General features: G+C 48.3%; 2 protein-coding genes across 3 annotated transcripts in view; both read right to left on the minus strand.

Annotated features, from left to right (window-relative positions):
* Positions 1-3,358, minus strand: part of LOC142989289 (ras-related protein Rab-37) — an 8,905-nt gene extending 5,547 nt beyond the window's left edge. Inside the window, exons 1-3 of one of the 2 annotated variants that reach the window (XM_076138760.1) lie at positions 2,810-3,350; positions 1,871-1,981; positions 1-20 (exon numbers count right to left, since the gene is read on the minus strand). The exon at positions 1-20 is cut by the window's left edge and continues 22 nt beyond it. In XM_076138760.1, coding sequence (XP_075994875.1) covers positions 1-20; positions 1,871-1,981; positions 2,810-2,920 — 242 coding nt within the window. In that variant the 5' untranslated portion in view covers positions 2,921-3,350. Of the gene's footprint in view, positions 21-1,870; positions 1,982-2,809 lie in introns of both variants that reach the window. The other variant, XM_076138762.1, reaches the window with a different exon arrangement.
* A 5,772-nt stretch (positions 3,359-9,130) lies between these two features.
* xylt2 (xylosyltransferase II) lies at positions 9,131-19,141 on the minus strand. The gene is made up of 11 exons (XM_076138736.1): positions 18,988-19,141; positions 14,519-15,062; positions 14,218-14,393; positions 12,950-13,152; positions 12,368-12,448; positions 11,998-12,214; positions 11,497-11,673; positions 11,003-11,250; positions 10,665-10,860; positions 10,230-10,563; positions 9,131-10,149 (listed from the first exon to the last, which is right to left on the minus strand). The coding sequence occupies exons 1-11, from the start codon at positions 19,117-19,119 to the stop codon at positions 9,827-9,829; spliced, it is 2,631 nt and encodes an 876-aa protein (XP_075994851.1). The 5' UTR covers positions 19,120-19,141; the 3' UTR covers positions 9,131-9,826.
* Positions 19,142-19,507: the final 366 nt, after the last annotated feature.

Genomic DNA, 19,507 nt, shown 5'->3' on the forward strand with positions numbered 1-19,507 from the left:
TCCAGGCTCACCACTTTATTCTGTGGAGAAGAGAAGAAGAGTTGTTGAGGCTCTACTAAGCCTCCATATGCTCTTAAAATTGGAGAGTTGTGAAAACCGAATGATGAAACTTCACAGCGGGGCCCAAAACAAGACGACGCAGCAGCATGTGGCAAAGGAAACCAGACGTCTGAAAGTAGTTTGGAGTGCTGGCAGTGGAAGTTAGTTTGCGACACCCGCGCGCAAAACAACAAGGTTTTCAGATTAGACTTAATTATGCAACAGCGAGACTCAGGACTGGCAGCATAACAACCGACTCCCTTGTTCACTTCCTGTAGCTGTACGGACGCCCTCTCAGCCCTCTGTCACGCAAACATCGCTCTAAAATGGTCTACAGCTGAAAGATTTGTGAATGGAGAGATCAATGTGGTGACTGAGGGAAGAGGGAACCAAAGGAGGAGAGGACACAACGCATTTAAGAGTCTGATGTGTCGCTATGTTCAACCGCAACTCCAGGTCACAGAGGCAGAGAACCACAGCCAAACTCCAGCAGAAGAGAGAGGAGCAGAGAAGCAAACCACAGCCGCAGGAAGTGAGGCTATCAAGCGTTCTGCAGCACTTCCTCCAGCTCTTAATTTCTTTCTGTCTCTTATCAGTGACAGGTCATCATAAACAGGAGCTGCTTTCCCTCCAAATGCACAACATGAGCCTGAACCACGGCGAGGAAATGAAGAGCCTGACAACAGAGACGACGACGACGACGACGACAACGGCACAGAGCAGTGAAATGTGAACGGCCCACCTGCTGAATCCTCTGGCTTGGCAGAATGGACATGGTTCAACCCCTGCATTAGTTGCCATGGGTTTCCATCCGCCACCCCCCCCCCCCCCCCACCCACCCCCCAATTATGACGTGAGAGGAGCCTGCATGCTGAGTAACTGCTACAAGGAAGCATGCCCAAAATAGACCAGCCATGTTAGGAGCAGCAGCCACAGCAGCCTGCCTGCACTGACAACCTCAGCACACTGACTGCACCTGCCTGTGTGCAATCTAAACTCAAAACAATAGACGCTATTATTCTCCTGGGTGGACACACTAATAGTTTTGAAGGTGTTGCCAAAAGAGTCTTTGTCAGCTACGCCTTTAATGTGTTTCATGATCGGCTACTGACTTCTACGGAATTCTCACCTTTCTGGATCAACCTGCAGCTCTTTCTGTCACACACACTCCATTAGACTCCATAATGACCACAAGACAATACATCACTCTGGCTAATGCAGCACAATTTCCTCCTCAAACCGAACCTACTTGACTCGCCATTAGCGTGAGAGTGGCTCGCCTTGATTGGCGGGGAAATGAGGGATCCAAACAGCTCACAGCAACAGATACAACTCCAAACTCTCACGTTCAAGATACATGTACATACACGCTTGCTCCCTATTCAGAGTGTGTGTGTGTGTGTGTGTCCGTGTGTGTTTCCTCTAGGTAGGAGCTCAGTAATGTGCCTCCTCCAGGACTGAGTTGAACCGCAGCCAGTCTCTCTCTCTCCGGGAGGCAGGGAGACGTGGGCAGGCATCTGTCGCGGCGTTTACTTGAGCCAGCCGCGCCGCCTCGCAGCACAAGTGGTCTGTGAACTTGACTGATTGGCGAGACCGTTTGTACATTTGGTGTGATCGTGACAGAACGATGGAGTGTTCAGTGTGGAATGAAGGTGATAATTGGGCCGAAGTAACGCCGGCCAGCAGATCCTCTGTGCGAGTTACATAAACATCAACAGGTGGTCCGTCAGATGGAAATCAAGTTTTTAAGCCGAGCCGACCAAATCACCGGCGGTCACACACACATAATAATGAGTTTGGTGCTGCGTGGGGTGAGTGGAGTCTCTCTCACCCTAAAGTCTATTCCCACGGTGGCTATAAAGTTTCCTCCCAGAAACGCCCCGTCCTTAAACCGCACCAAGATGCACGTCTTCCCCACGGCCGAGTCTCCCAGCATCATCACCTGGAGGAGCCAATCCACCGGCAGAGAGAGGAGAGGAAGAGGGGGGGGGGGTGTCACAGGTTAGAGGTCAGAGGTTACAGCTGGCCAACGACGACAACAACGACGACAACAACAGGAAGCAGCAGGAAACTTCTGAGTCAGGAGGATATATGAATGTACCACATGTTATTTGTCAGAACAAGTACCGATCTAAACACAAGAACTGAGAGCTCTGAGACGCTCGCCACCTCTTTTCTGCCGCAAAGTGTTCCCTGCTTCTGATCTAATCAATATAATTGATGTTGTCATTATGCAGCCCATGTTCAGTACAGCAGGGCGCCACTCAGGCCTTACGTGTTAATTACACACACACACACACACACACACACACACACACAATCACACACACACACACTTAACTAAACTAAACGCGTGCAGGACTCGCCAGAAAAAGAAAAAAAAAGAAACTTTCAATCGCCTTAATCAATGACGTCAAACAGTAACAGCTGTGTTTTTCCCTCATATAAATATTGAAGGTGAGGGTTTGTTAGGGCGCAACAAGTCCACCCTCTGCAAATATTGACTATAGTGTATCAGTGAAGGGCGGACGAGCCACATTACAGCTGACTTACATCCGCGTACCAACACCGACGGACGGACCGCGGTGTGTGTGTGTGTGTGTGTGTGTGTGTGTTAATGTAAAGCAATGATCCTGCATCTTCACACTCTGTTACTGTCTCAACCGGCACGGACACCTGTTCCACCAACATCTCCACACACACACACACACACACACACAGAGAGAGAGAGAGAGAGAGAGAGAGGGAGAGAGGAGACGGCTATACGCACCTTGAAGGCAATATCGTAATACTCGTTAACAGAGGCGCATCTCTCCAGCACGTACTTGGACGTTCCGTTTTTGGTTTGCTTGTCCGTCAACGATGTCTTTCTCGTGGACATCGCAACGCCAACAACAAAAGGGGGGGAAGCGGCGGGGGGAGCGCAGTGTGTCGGAGTGTGAAGTCTGTGCGTCCGTGTGTGTGTGTGCGCGCGCGTCCGTGTGTGTGTGTGTGTCCACCGCTCCTTTCAGTCCCGCTCTTCTCCTCCAGCCTCCTGCGCCTCTGCTCGCATAGTGCGCCGCCACGAATGGAGCCTCGACGGTGTCACACAGGAGCGATCACCGCTTAGAGATGAGGATGATGATGGTGGTGGTGATGATGGTGATGCTGCTGCTGAACGCGTCTGCATCAAACCCCGGGTTGGAGGAGACGCGAACGGGCGGAACGCGGAGGTCCGGAGGTCGCGACGTGGGCAGATGATCGGAGAGTGTGTGTGTGTGTGTGTGTGGAAGAGAGAGAAAGAGAGAGAGAGCGAGAAAGAGAGGGGACGTCACAGTGAGGCTTTGCACTTTGCGCCGAGTGAAGCATCAGTGTGTGTGAAGATGTTTGACCATCCTCAAAAACAGCGGGGGTCAGGGGTCAGGCGCGTTCAGGACATATGCGCGAGGCTCATTGACAAGAGTCGAAAAGAAGAGCAAAAGTCATGGGGGAAATTAAATATAAAGTTGTTCATTTGTATTCAGCACTAAAGATCGCAAACTCTCTCCTCAGAAACCACCTGCTGGCATTTACCGTGTATTTTAATTTATTCAACCTTTAAAACCCGCCGCTCCCTTACAGACAATGCATCCGCACAGCAGGGAAATTAAAAAAGAAACATGAAATCAAACAATTACCTCTAATTGTCCGGATTAAACTATGCAAATATCCCTAAAATGTTTTCATTAAATGTCTGAATTTACAAACGCATCTCTTCCCACAGTGTTTGTCGCCCCCTGGTGTTCAGAGGAGGAGACGCATACTGACAGATGGCGGAGAGCTCATTTCTCCTGCATGACTGAGTGATAAATGGCTGAAATGACTTATATAGAGCTTATTCAAACATATTAACTCGTTCCTCTGCGTTCTAACGTTATCAGATCCATGAACAAAAACACTTTTTTTTCTCCCTAATCGAAATTTGTGTGTGGCTTTGAAAGAAATGGACACAAATATTGAAATGTACCGCGTTTATCTCACAACGTTAAGAAATCTAATCTGCGAAAGACAAATCGAATAAACAAATCATCAGTCTGAGGAAAAACCTTGGGAATCGCAGGCTTCAGATGAAGATTCGTATTCGAGTTGAGTAACCGTCGCACAACAACAACAAATGTGCCAGAGACAGCAGAGAGAAATATCAGCGGAATTCTCGCCTTCTGCATTAATTTATGCAGAACCTTGAAAGAAAAAACACAACTGAACTACTGACTTCACGTCTTATGACTTCTTTCCCTCTGCAGACTATTTTTCCACATATTTGTTCATCACACACACCAGGCCACAGAATCCCTTCAAAGATGCCAAATCCCCCCTTTCTGCTTCTTCTTACAGGTTCCTGCTCTAATTCACCGACTCAAATCCAAAGAGGAAGACGTGTTTATCTCCTCACTTTAAAGCTTAACTCCCACACGTCACAAGGCATAAAATCACTTTAATCTAAGACAGCTTTCTTACAAACAGCCTGCATCCATCACCTTCATTAGCGCTGCCCTCTTCACAGTAATTTAATCATAGCAGTGGCATCATTAACCATAATAATGTTTCCTCATTTAAGCAACCCCTCCCCTCTGCTTCCCTCCTCCCCACACACACGCAGTGGCAGAGTGTTAAGGATCATAATGAATGCAGCGAGAGGAGGCAACAGCCCACACTGAAGACTCACAGCACCATTAATTCATGCTGCACTTCACTGAGGCAGCGAGGAAGCTCAAGCCTTGACAGAAGAGGGAAAAGAGAGATTTGCCCTCACAGTCGCAACAGGAAAAGCAGCAGATCGCACTGACATGTCCTCCTTATCGCTTGGAGGGAGCCAGCAGCGTGTCAGGGAGGGGGGTGAAGGGTGAGGAAGAAAGTGGGTGAGAGCAAAACACATTTAGAGAGTTGGTGGCAGGAGGAAGGGAGAGATGGAGGGGAGGAGGGGAGGAGGACTCACTGTGAAGCCAACGCCGACGGTGGCAGTGAAGGATCCTGAGATGAACTTGCCCTGGTCGTACTGGACCAGCAGGGAGGTCTTACCCGCTCCACTGTCTCCCACCAGGATGGTCTGGAGAGAGAGACAGAGAGAGAGAGAGAGAGAGACAGAAAGAGAGAGACAGATGATCTATCCACTGTCTGCTTCCTTCCATCCTTGCCTGAGGCCTGTACCCTGTGTGAGCACATGATGTAAGTTACAGTACATGTTCATCTGTTTCCTGCCCCGAGCGTCCAGTGTTCTCTAATGTTCTGTGATGGGTGGATATTGGCTCAATACCCTACGAGTGTGTGTGTGTGTGTGAGCCAGAGCTGCAGGCACTGTGGCAGTGTGTGGTGACATAAATATGATACATGATGGATTAGAAAATACAAAACATAATAATAGCCACTTTCACAGAAACACAGAGATACAAGGGTTTTACACTTTGTGGATTTTCCAGAAGAGTTCATTCTCTGACCAGTAGCCGTTCATTTATCTTCTCATGTTGAATCTGAAGCAGTAACAGCAAAGTGCAAAGATGTCAAATTTCTGCTTTTGAAATTGACTTAATTAAAATAAACGAGTAGTAAAAGTAAAAGAACTGCAGGAGGAAATAAAAAAAATAGGAAAAGCGAGAAAGAAAATCAAACAGACAAAAGATGAGACTATTCTTTTTATTTTTACATCGTGTTTAACAAATCTCTAACTAACTAGCAATTATAGAAGAGTAAAAATAGGAACACTTCCATCTGAAATGAAGTAGAAGTAGAAGTAGAAAGTAAGACAAGGAAAGTATAAGACTCAAACTAAAAGAAAAGTAAATGTACTTGGTTGATTGACACGCACACACACACACCCCCACACACACGGTCAGGACTTCGTCAGTTCTCATGGCTGAAGGTCGCACGTCATCCCAGCCGGAGCTCTTCTCCTCCGTCGCCATGGCGATGGACGCGTCGGACGGCCGGTGCGTCCGGCTCCTTGGCAGCAAGACGCTCGCCTCTTTGTTGACATTTATCACCCGGGCAGCAGGCTGTGTCCCCGCACCTGTCTGCTATCTGCCGCCTCAGAGAGCCACAGAAAGCTTTTCCACATCGGCCCCTGAATCCATTTATGAGCGTTCCAGTTTCTCCCATCACATTTAGAGCCTCTGAAGTGGCTGCCAGCCTCCAGAATCCCTCCTCTAACACTCAGACACCGACTTCTCCATCTGTGTAAAGGATCTATGCACCCTCGCACATTATGCAGTTGTTTTTTTAATATTCTAAAACGGGACGTAAACACACACAGGTGGCCGACTTTGTGTTGTACTGCAGCCGCTCCAGCACAGCAGGAGGGCCGACAAGCTGCAGAGGTCCTTGCATAAACGGCAGAAAGTGGTGCAGGCCTGAGGTGGACTGCTGTGAGGATGAATCACCGGGCGAAGGGGACACAATGCTGAGCTGGGCAGCCGGCGTGAAATCAATGTATTATTATTTCATGCCGCCATGTAATTTTGATGATGGCGTGGAAACTTTCCCCAAGACAAAGATTGTTGAGAGGGAAAGAGCAGCGGGGGATGGAGGGTGTTTGCTGTTTGGAGAGTGGAGAGGAGTAGAGAGGAAGAGGGTTTATCGTCACCAGAGCCCTACAGAAGGAGTGGAGTGTTGCTGAGGATGTTTCCATGGCAACGTGAGAATTTTTAACCCTGAGATGTTGCAGTTCATCCCCACTGCGCCCCAGGGATGTCATAATTACACACACCAAGAAAACTCCTGGTTGGAAAACAGTTTCGTCCACACAGTAATGAGGATCACACACACACACACACACACACACACACACAGACTCACACACACACACGGAATTCAGTTTACTGTCAGCTGTTTAATAAAAGTAAACAACCCTGTGGTCTAACAAGTATTTATTATAGGGAGTGTATCAATTAAGAGAGCGTTCCTCATCATGGCTGTAGCTATGAGGTCACTGAGGTCAGGACCTTGGTAAGGACTTCAAAGTTAAAGATAAGAATCAATGATAGAACTTTATAAATAAAAAATAAAGTGTCTGTCTGGCAGGTTTGTGAGTGTGTGTGTGTTAAGGTGTAGCTTGGCTTGCTTTAAAATGTAAAGATACTATAGCCTGTAAATAGTTCTCTCACACACACACACACACACACACACACACACACACACACACACACACACACACACACACACACACACACACACACACACACACACACACACACACACACACACACACACACACACACACACACACACACACACACACACACACACACACACACACACACACACACACACACACACACACACACACACACGTTTTAGTTTACAGCTGGTTAATTCTGCCTGTAAATTAAAGGAAACTAATCAGTTACCTTCTGCAGGAGGCCTTCATTGTAAGGACCGGTGGCGGCTGTGGGCCTGCTTGTGTCCTGATCCACTGCTGATGAGCCGCACGAGTACATGTTAACCCTCTTCCTCCTCTCTTCCCGATTCTGCAGTTCCCAGCTGTCATCCATCATCCTTCCCCTTTGTCTTTGGATCCAAACCTGGCGAGCTCCTTTAAGTAAGTTAAGCACCTGGGAGAACTTCTTCTTCTTTATCGTCTTCTTCTCCTCCTCCTCCCCATGAGTAGCGGTTTTCCAGCCTGCACGCCTCTTTTTACTCGTGGGAAGAGTTGAAATGATTCTGCATCTGTACTTAAACACAAACAAACTTCCTGTATATTAAAAACATGTTCTGGGTGGAAGGAAACACGGAGATATTCAATATTTATGACTTCAAAATCATGTCAAGCATTCAGCACCCTGGAGAGCACCGCCACACAAACACACACACCTTCTCTCCTCTCCCAGTTTAGCAGTAGAACAGCTAATCCATGTCCGCTACATCAGCATCCATAAGAACACACAAATGTAAAGAAATCACAAGAAAAAAGCGTAAATAAAGTTTGGAGTTTATTGAGCCATCCCTACGTGTTTAGTTTCCCAGAGTCTCTTCCTGACCGCCCCTTCCTCATCCTCGCTGCAGAAGACTCTGAAAGGATGAAGGACGACTACTAAAACGTACTTGAAGTAGACACCAGTTTGTGACGGTTTGGACTTGAGATGAGGGGACGACGTACGCACTTCCTGTCAAACGGTATAGAAAAATAACATCTCTCTCTCTCGCGGCCGCTCTGCTTTCTCGTATCCATAAAACTGGAGCTTCACTGACGCAATTGTACTGTGCAAGGTAAACAAGGTCACTTATGAACTCATATGGTGGCACAACACAAACATAAAAACATATATTTTGTAAAAACTACAGAATAATGCTGACTAACACACATGGAGGGGTTTTATCTATCAAGGCATTAATGATTACACGCCTCTTGAAGCAGCTATCCTGGAGTAAACAATTCATTTAACCGGCTTAGTAAAGGCAGGATGTTTTCCATTTTTGGTTGGAGGTTCCAAAACAAAACGAAATTCAACTTAAAAATGCTTGTGAACGACCAGGGTTTGTTTGTTTCCCCAGATCGCTGCATTAACACTGCCACACACACACACACACACACACACACACACACACACACACACACACACACACACACACACACACACACACACACACACACACACACACACACACACACACACACACACACACACACACACACACACACACACACACACACACACACACACACACACACACACACACACACACACACACACACACACACACACACACACACACACACACACACACACACACACACACACAGGAGGTATAACAGATGAGGTCCGGCCCACAGAGCGTCTCTAAAGTCTCACATTTATAGTTTCATCCTTTTTTTTTTGCCTTGCTTTCGGGGAGTTTGTCGAGTCAAAGTGGAAGATCTGTTCATACGTCCATGAAATCATTGTATAGGACTTTTGGATGCCGGTGTGCTGCAGGCAGGCACTTCCTCTGACCAGAGTGGCTTTGATTGCGAAACAAAGACAACGCAACTTAAAAGGAGCTCAGAAAACTACCACTAATCCAATATAAAAACATTCAGAACACATTCAAACCTTATGTCACAGGTAACAGACAAACACTCAAAACATGAATGCCACATTTCTTTTGTTTTTTAAATGACAGTGAGGATTCCTTATCTCGCACCCGGATCCAGGTTCCACATCCTGGTCTTCTCTGATGCGTCTTTGCAATACTGAGTGGCGGTGCCGGTTTGAGAAGCACCAAAGAAATGAATGTGAGATTGAACAAAATGTGACCTCACAACTTTTGAATGTTGGCTCTTGACACAGTGACCTCTGTGTAAGGTTACAGTCTTACAGTAAAGTGCACTTCATCCGTCTGCTCCGTAACAATGCTTGAAAATAAGCACAATAAGATGAGTCAGAGGCTCCACTCGCCCCTGAAATGAAGATTAAAAAACGCAGCAAGGAGCCCGTCGTGGAGTTCCATCGTGGAGAACTGTGCGCAGAAACTGAGGTCAAACGTGTGCGGAGGGTTCCTTTTTTAAGTTTGACCCAGACTGACCCTGACTGAAAATGAGTGTGCCAGCAAAAACAGAACAATGCATCTGGCAAACAAACAACCCAACATCTTTGCGCTTCTTCTCTTGTATGTGCAAATCTCCAGCAGTCATGTCCTCATCTTGAGTGTGTACTGTCCCTTCATGGAGGACGCCTTGTTGCTCTGAGCTGACCTATGAGGCAATGTTCTGTCCCCACAGGTTCTGTTGGGAGTGTGTCCCACCTGCCTCCAGTGAAGGTCCAGCTCACTCTGGCATCACGGCTCCTCTTCTCTGGGGCTACCTAATACGCCCGTCTCTTTTGACTGGCCCCAGTTCAGACTTAGGGTCAGGAGACGAAGAGCTCCAGGAGGTCTTGGTGCAGGGTCCCAACGCCGGGCAGGAGGACGTCTGCACGGCACACATATCCCCTACGACCCAGAAGCTCCCCATGCTGCTGTCCACCCAGGCTTCCAGGGACGCTCCCACTAGCTGGGCCCGACGCTGGGCCTCCAGCATGGCCGGCTCCTGGGGAGGAAGCTTCAGCACGAAGCTCAGCTGCTGGAAGCTCTGCTCCAGGTACAGGTTACCTGGAGGACCTCCATGCAGCCAGCTGTCCTCGTCTGGAATGGACAGAAAAGAGAAGAAGACAATGACTCAAATCCTCCATGTATGAATGATGATATTTAGATGAATGTCTCACCTTTGCTCAGCGGCTCCTTCCCTTTGAACGTCAGGGGCATGACGAGGAAGCGAACCTCTGCCACTCGTTCCCACTGCTTCAGCACCCGGACGGTCCATGTCCCAGGCCTCAGGGGGCGCAGCAGCGGGGGTTTGTACTGCGTGTACTCCGCGTCCACGTCCACGCTGATTTCATAAGACGCTGCCACCACCAGGGCCGGGTCGATCCACACAATGGTGGCCGTGAGGTTCGGCCCGCGAGCCCACTTCTGCACGGCCAGCGGCTCATCCAAGGGACCGATGACGCCGCCAAAGTTCCGGAAAATTCTTTCTTTGGGATCCCAGTCTGTGCCGATCTATCGAGGGGAAACACAAAATGAATCACACATCAGACTTCCATTACCATGCAGGTCAGGGCCAAAGGTGTAAAGTAAAAGCTTCTCAGACGAGCTCTTACTTCCAGGTTCTTCAGCCTCTCAAACTCCTTCAGGTTCGTTTCAAGAACCAGGGAGGCCTGGGGCACTGACCAAATCTCTACCGTCTCCCTGACCATCGACGCCACATTCTGTACTTCCTGGCGAATCAAGTATCCCTGGAAACGGTCATCGTAAAAGTAGAGGTGCACTGATAAAGGGTAGCCGAGCGGCTCAAACCTGCAGCAGAAGGTAAACACAGCACACGGCCATAAGCGTACAAAACATCCATATCACTCCGTTTCACAACGACATCGTCCTGTTCGGTAAAAAACAAAATACTGCATAAATAAATGGTCTCCAGGTCAGATCAGTGGCTCACCTGCAGGCCTCCACGTTGCTCTGCAGACTCTTTATGCCCAGACGGAAGAAGGAGGTGTAAGCAGTGAGGGCCACGTCACTGAGGGAGCCCACGCCATCCACCTGCTCATACAGGCTCTCCCAGTAGGCTTTGACGGCCACGGTGCCCGGGGCGTACTGGCCGTACAGGTGGGTGTCCAGAATGTCTATGGCCTCCTGGTTGACCGTTGCCTCAAACTTGCGAGCGAAGAATGTCGGACGTGTCAATTGCTGTGGATGAAGAAAAAGGACGGCACATATTTTAAACTTTCACCAAAATGTTAGAAATGAACTCTACGTGATTGAAAAGGAAGAAATTGCAAATGACAGGCAGGAAAAGGTTAAATTTGAAGATTATAGAAACTACTCTGCCTGTTAATTCTGCCCATGAGCTCTCAGAATAACACTGGACATGTTTTGACAGGTTGCCTGGTTTACGGTCTGTGGTTCCACACTGCCCTCATGTGGTTGGCTCACCTGAATGCGGATGAGGTCTTGCGGCTTGAAGTCGTTGGGGGAGCAGCCGCACCAGTCCACGATGTGCTTGTACTGGCACTTGCAGCCCAGCTTGCGGTTCCAGTTGGTGACGCGCAGGTTGTTGTCCACCAGGCTGTCGCACATACGGCTGTTCCCCAACACGGTGTGGAAGAAGGACTGGGAGAGCAGGAAGACAGACAGACAGACAGAGGCGGTGAGAACACTTGTGCAGCGAAAAGGGTCTGTTGTGTGTGTGCAGATTCACAGTAAAGCTCGACAGTGAACCCGAGTACCTAGAAGACACAAAGACAAGCCTCGACAGTTTCCAGCCACCGAATGTGAATTCCAGGAGGTCTCGCCTGAACAGCATTGAACAAAAGCAAATAACCTCCACCATCAGATTAACCCCCTAGTGAGCTCAGAGAGAGAGAGAGACCTCTGCCACGCCGTTACGTTATCTTCACCTCTACGCTCTGGATGAACTGCGGGGGATGAACTGACCTCGGCGGGGAGCAGAGCGTAGGTGTAGAACTGCTTCAGCCCGGACACCAGCTCGTCCCGGGAGGTGATGACGTACTCCACGAAGGGACGGGTGAGCGCGAACCAGTCGGAGCCGCCCGAGACCTCCAGGCCCTCCGGGATGCTGCGCTCGCCCAGGCGCCACATGTGGTTGTCGCACTCGTGGAAGAGGCGGTCGAGGCCCTGCTTTTTAATAAACCTGAAGCACAGTACAAAGGTGGCAAGGGTTGAAATGAAAACGACCATAACAAGAGACTATTGTGATCATTTCTAGTATTTGTTTTGCTTGTGTTGCTCCACAGTGCTGATATCAGTTTGTTTGCTGTTGTGTTGTTGTTATGACAGATCTCACCGTGCATTCTCTCTGCCGTGGGACTTGAGGAAGTTCTTGTCTCTGTGTTGCAATAGGAACGCCACAAGTTCATCATTAGTCCTGTAGGAGAGAGAGTTTTACGGTGAGAGTTGAAACGAGACTGTCCAACTAAGAAAAAGGAACAGGAGTTGGTAGAAACAAACTGCTGAATGCTGTTGGCGCCGTGGATTTTAATATTTTGTTATCGCAGTTCTCTGGGCAAGAATTCACTGAGTGTCCGAGTTTTCCAAACTATTACACGTGACATGATTAAGGAGGACGGTTGTTTTGATAAGGACAGCATCGTCAGAACTCCATCCAGAACTGATTAGGATGAAAGAGCCACATGTACCGCTCATGCATTCATGCTGCGGCTACACAGGATCCTTAATGAGGTGAAGGCTGCGACTGTTCACTTATAACTCATTAATGAAGAGTCAAGCAGGCGATGAGAACAAGACAAACACGAGGTAATCAGGAGAAGATGCAACAGAAATCACAGCAAAGCATTTAATGACTATTCATTTAACATTACACGCTACACAAGCACAATAGAGTGTGTGTGTCCATGTGGAGACTCACTTGGTGGGGAAGTCTGTGGCACTGAGGTTGATGAAAAAGTCCCACTTCCATTCCAGCATGGAGAGCAGGTCCTGCATGCTGCGCAGGTAGGCCTTCAGCAGGCTGGCCCCGCCCCAGATGGTCACCATGCGCCACGGGGTCGCACGCACGTTAGGGTACTGCTGGGCGATCTGCAGGACCTCCCGATGCAGGTAGTTGGAGCGCTGCAAGGTTCAAAGCAAACAGTGAAATGTTACCACACACACACACAAACAAACACACACACCAGAGCTGCATCAGAAAAGAATAAAAGTGGAAAAATATTGCTCTTTTTTATTTTGAGTTCAAAGTGGGCTTTCAAGAATTTGAAACATTTGAAACAGAACTGTTCCAGAACACAAAGTTCCGTTGTGCTCACAGCACAAGCAGCTCCTCCTGTGTTTATGTCTCTGTCCTGTGTTACATTCAGTACCAGGAAGATATTTACACTGCTGCTCTGCATTCAGACACAGACGACTGAAATCACAGAGGACCAGGGAGTTTGGTCTTCTGACCAAGAGAGGAAGGAGCGAGTTCATCAAATTCCAGTAAGATTTTTCATTATTTGGAATATATAATACTAATAAGTGACTGAAACTTCAATAATGACTTTCTTGCCTTTCAAAGCTCAATGCAAAACTTCTCCTCTGCTGCCATTTAATCAACTCCTTGTTGTTCTTCTTCTTCCTCCTACGTGTTTTATGTTTTTCTGCTTGTTAATCTCCATCCAACCCGACGGCAACATGTCAAAAAATGTCAGTTTGCTCTCATTATTTACCTTAAGTGCTTAGCAGAGGACTTACAGATTCTCAAAATTAGTTTCAGGCCAGATTCTTCAAACTCGGATGCTGATCAGGTGATATTAACCAATGACATCATGTCCCCTGTCCAAAGGGCCCGGGGACCCCTTCCTGCTCCACAGGTGCCCTCCACACCTGTCCCTCTGTGGGCTTCAGTCAGATCAGTCAAAGCTGAGATCTACACCTCATGTTTACCTGTCCAATATTTGTCTTTTGTCTTCTAGCTGTAGACGGAGCATTCCTCCCCTAAACCCAGCCTCTGTGAAAACCACGCAACCCCAATATCCCAGCTAACCCCCTCTCACACTGAGACGTGGGATACATTGAAACGCTGCATTGCATAAGAACCTAACGGGTAAAAACATTTGAGCTCACTGTACTCGCAAGGAAACGATGCCTGTTCTGATTGTATATTCTATTATGTTGTATATTCTGACAATGGGAGCTGACCTTGTCCACATGGATGTAGTAGTAATGGTCTCGGTGGTAAATGGCTTTGATGAGGCGCTTCAGCTGCCGGATAGCGCGGCCGTGGACCATCAGGACAAACGCCACCCGCACAGGGCTCTCCGCCTTAGACAGGCTGTTATCCAACTCGTCACCGGCCTGGACCGGACTGGACTCGCCTGCAGGGTTGATCAGAACCAAGAATATAAGGGTGAGGAAGACTCAGTCGGATCTGGGAGGGGTTCTAGAGTTCATACAGACAGAGAGAGAGAAACTGTCACACACACTGCTAAAGTCTTCTCACCGTGCTGGGGGCAGAACTGAGGCAGGGCGTCAGGCATGAGCTTCCCGGCCTGATGCTGGCACACGATGTTGGCGATCTCTTGTCGACACTGCTGCGATCCGGCGCGATGGAGGGCGGACAGCGCGTCCTTGCCTACGATGTCGCATTTAGGCACAAAGTCGCTGCTGGCGGCTTGGTGCGCCCCGTCCACGCTGCCCGGCTCTCCCGGCATGGCGGCTACATGTAGTCTCGCCGCCCCGTCCGCGCCGCCTCTGGTCTCGCTGAAGTTGCGGCTGCTGGACAGGTCGTGGGGGACGACCCCGTCCACTCCCGCTCCCGTCATTCCCTGCTCCGGGGGGCTCTTGAGCCTGATGTTGGGCTTCCCTCCTCGGCGGCTGGTCCCTCTCCTCAGCGCGCTGGCTGCCGTGCCCCCTGTCGTCTCCAACCTGGTGCTCCATCTGCCCCTGTTCCTCCCTGACAGAGAATTCTGTCTTTCCCAAAGTGCAGCGTCTCTCTTTGTGTCTTGGCTGTTGTGATCAGGCAGCTTAGACCGTCGCGTTTTCCTCTGGGGAGTCGCAGGAAATCAGAGGAGTGAGACAAAGAAAGAGAGACAGAGACAAAGAAGCATACAGATTTAACAGAATCATTTCATAGGAACATCTTGGCACACGGAGAATAAGACAGAAGTAAACAAAGACATTCATCTAAGATAACACTTCAAGGAGCCCCAAAGTCAAGAAAGCGTTTCCTTGATTTTGTTTATTCCTTTTCTCAGATCTGGGTTATGTTTAGCGACTGAATTCCTCAGTAAAGAGCAGGAAGGGGAGTCGGTGGAACACAAATGAATCTCGTGAATCCAGAGATTCACTGTTGCCACCTGAACAAACCTCAGTCAGACCCCTCTGGCTAAAGGAGCAGTAAATAGCGAGCCTGTCACGGTTTGAGATATTCAATTCACCCACAGAAATTGAACTCTGGATGAGGTCACTTATTTGCAATCATGTAATGGATAATGGATTAAATAAGGGGGAGAAGAAATTAATTTTCCTGTCAGCACTCGACTCGACACCCGACAGTTCTAGTCTGCCTCCACCATGTGCTCTGTGTGTCACTAGGCAACCCAATCACAGCCCCCCCGTCACCGGCGACTACACAGCAGCGGCCCTTCCAGTCACCCTGCCTCGGGCTTCCTCCTCTCACTTCACATCGTTCTCTCAGCGACACCGTGGTATTTACTAACTAAATTAGTCACTGTGATGGATGGGAGCCAACATTCCGAGTCGCGCTGCACCGTTATGTTGAGAATTATAGCAGTTATAATTAAGCTTTACAGTGCTGCTGATTAATTGCTCTTATTTAGCGATGTGGCTCTCCTTCTTCACTCAGCCACTCGTCCAACCTTCTGCCGCAACCCATTAAATCATTTGCGATAGATGATCCCAATCAGCGCCCGACTGATCAAAGCCTCCCTGGAAGAAGACGCGTTGTGACTGAACTCCAGCCAACGCATTCAGTTTGTCACCGCTGTTATAAAAATAACTTTATTGCAGCAGACTATTCACCTCTCAGCCTCTTGTACCTTGTGCCTCTTGTAGGTGAAGCCTGGCTGTGATAGATTCCAGGTGTTCAGTTAGATTTCACATTTATCCACAAGCTCTGTGGCACTTTTACCTCCTTCACATTTAAACATTAATGACCAGAGTGCATAGTCTTTAGCCAACCCAGTATTTCTACATTTCTCCCTAAATACCATCAGAAAAGAGTCAATATTGCCGTCTGGCGTACCGACTTTGATTTGTAAACGACTAACACAAGCTGAAATTAAAAAATGAGCTCGCTCTCGGACATTAAAGCCCCGAGCGCCTCCCTAAATGTCAACACATTATAATGGAACGCTGAAGTAATAAACCCTTCAAGTGGCTCACAATGTTACAATGTTTGGCTGTAACGTCCCACTGAAGGAAGGAATTGGAAGAAGTTCATTATCACACAACTACAACAGCTTAGTGAGAATGTTACATCAAGGACAAGTGACCTCAGAGGGATGTGGTGAGGTGTGTGTTGCTTTAGTTCATCTTTAACAACCGATACTGGATCTGAGAAAGAAGTCCAAAAGTGAAGTGCGACACTCATAAAGCAGCACTTCAGCCATTTTGACTTCTTCTCGCTTGTCAGCATCGTCGCCTTGGCACACGGAAGAGCCTTCAAAACAAACATTTGGGGAAGAGGAAGGAGAACAGCGAGTGGAACACAAGCTCTCTGTGTTTGAGAGGCTATATGGCAGAATTCAGGCTCCCTCTCTCTCACACACACGCACACACGCACATCCCTGGCACACAGAATGAGGCTCGGGCAGCACGCTATGACAAGAAGCCAGATTATCCGCCGCCAGTAAGCCAGCTGCCAACCAATACAGCGCAGTCAGCTACTGGTGGCCGATTGCAGTCTTAAGCCCATTACAGTAAGAGGCATTGTGCAGCCCAGTCACACACACACCTCTCATTAGAATGCAAGCCTCTGTTGCAAAGGGTCAAGTCAACTGAAAACACAGACAACCGTACTAAAAATAAGACACGACTGCAGGCGCCAACAGTTCCGTGCAGCAATTTAAGGAACATAACCACGTCAGAAATGTGAACACAAGCTATGAAACCTGTTTAGTTAAGAGAGGAGTGAATTCGTATCAGCCTTTTGAAATCTGCTGAAACAGAGAAGTCGGCTCTTTGAGAGACTGGAGGATGATGCAAGGATGAGGGACAGAGTGTGTGCTGCCTTCTTCTTCCCCTCTTCTGTGCCAGGGGGTTCCACATTTCGAATGCGACTGTATTCACACACTGCAAAGCGGTGATTACAGATGTGAGCGGCGAGGCCAGGGAGCACGGAGGAATCTAAGCCCCGCCCTCATTTAACCTTAGTGAGCTTCCCTGAGGGCGGCTCGGGCTGCTCCGTTGGGATGGATGCTGTGAAAGTGTACTAACACACACAACTGTACCTCTGCCTCCATCTGTGTTCACTGCTGAGCTCCACCAATCTCCTCTGCGTCGGCAGCAGAGGAGGCACTCAGGTTCAACGTCTCAACGTAAAGCAAGGGGACAGAGGGAAACAGTGAGACAGAATTTACCTACACCTCCATATTTCTAAACTACAGTGGCTGATCCTCTAATCAACACACACCAAGAAATGTTGCTCCCTGTGATGATTGTTACACATTCTTTAAGCCTAACAGATCATGCACTGAATCTGCAAACAAGTGTCTACAGCACAATGCATACAATGTTGACATAAGTGTGGAATAGCTGAATCTCTTTGAAAGTCCAGGTCACCATACGTGTTTCAACCTTAATGGAATGCATTTGCTGAAGTCGGGCTGAGGGGAGCATGTAAGGAAACGAATGTCACAAGTCCAAATGCAAGTAATCTTCTTCTTTGAGACTGTTTACACTGGAGACATTGCTCATTTGCATCTAGGCTAGTGCCGTTTACAGTAACAGAGACTCACTGAGGCTCACAAGAACGCGTCCACAGCACTGACTGCAGATTCATCATACTCCCATTCCTCACCTCTCTGTGAAAAAGAACTATATGCATTCCTCCATGGAAGCCGGTGTAGTATACACTCGGGCAGCCTGTCTCACTCTGCAGCCTGTCTCACCCTGCAGGCACAGATCTAACGTATGTACCCTACGTGTCACATCATGGTAGACAGACAGACAGCAGTGTTCCCACCTCAGGTTTCACTTCACATTCCTGTGGCTCCCTCTGTATCAATGTGCCTCAATTACCCCTGGAACCACAAAGAGTCATTCCACAGCCTTCATCTGTTAACAACTGGCTGTACCTTCACCGGTGAAGGGGCGCTGCCTGGAGGTACAACACTCCAGGTGTGCAAAAGGGAGACACAGAACATTTGCAGGATGTTAAATAAAAATGGCTCAGAACTGTGTGTGTGTGTGTTTGTGTTGTGGGGGCAATTCTTCCTTTTATCACCAAGTGTTTTCTGTACAATTCCCTGGTTAAGGAACATATAAAGAATTGTGTTCATCTCCCTAAACAAACTGTCCAGATCTGTGTTCAGTCATTCAGGGGGAACCTTAACAGATTAACTCTCATGAAGTCCCATCACTTGCTTACTGTTACCTGTTAATGCGGCTCAGTCACTTGTTAACTATCTGCTCCACATTGGTTTGTTACGTTTTACAGTTGCATTTACACTAATAGTTCAGTCAGTGGTTCGGTGGTTGAGACCGTGTACTTTCAGACCGGTATCGCGGTCAGTGACAGACGGGCAGGCAGGCAGGACCGGGCTTGTCGGGGCGGCTTAAACGTCTGAGGAGCGAACCAGAGCTATCCCTGGCTAGCCCCCTTTAACTTAGCTCCCCGCACAATAACACACACCGAGCTAGGCTAGGCGCTAACGGCTAGCTCCAGATTTCAAACAGCGGAGCGGTGTGGCAAAGATGGTGAAAACAACATGAATGATGGCCTCTCACCTCTGCCTCGCCCTCCTCCAGACTCCTCAGGCTCCATACTACGAGCCCCTGGACCAGCAGAATTGTTAACGCGGCTGCAATCGCTAGTTTGTACCGTCGGAGGAGCTTTTGGACTCGAGCGCTGGCCACCATTTTTCCGACGCCACTTATGGCCAGCGCGTGCAGGGCGGATTCTGAAATGCGCGCGCACGTGATGACGCCACTCGTCCTCAGATCAGAACAGCAAATGGATCAATAACTCATAATAAAAATAATCTTTGCTCACTTGTTAAATGAAAAAGCTAATTTAAAAAGCCAACCAAGTGACTTTAAACAGCTGAATCCTCCAGGTTAATTTTAATATAGGCTGTGTCTGTTTTTAACAACGAAACAAGCCAAAATAGTCAATACTACTTTTTAAACTGTTGTGGTGTAAAGCAACAAAGTACAAAGTGCTTCATTACAGTACTTAAGTATGTTTTGGGAGAATTTCTAACTGAGTGGAGTGTTCGTATTTTCGCAGGGAATTACTTCATCACAA

The sequence above is a fragment of the Genypterus blacodes genome, unplaced genomic scaffold, assembly GCF_046128005.1.
Source record: "Genypterus blacodes isolate CSIRO-AG114 ecotype Tasmania unplaced genomic scaffold, CSIRO-AGI_Gbla_v1 ptg000401l_1, whole genome shotgun sequence".
NCBI classification, from domain to species: Eukaryota; Metazoa; Chordata; class Actinopteri; order Ophidiiformes; family Ophidiidae; genus Genypterus; species Genypterus blacodes.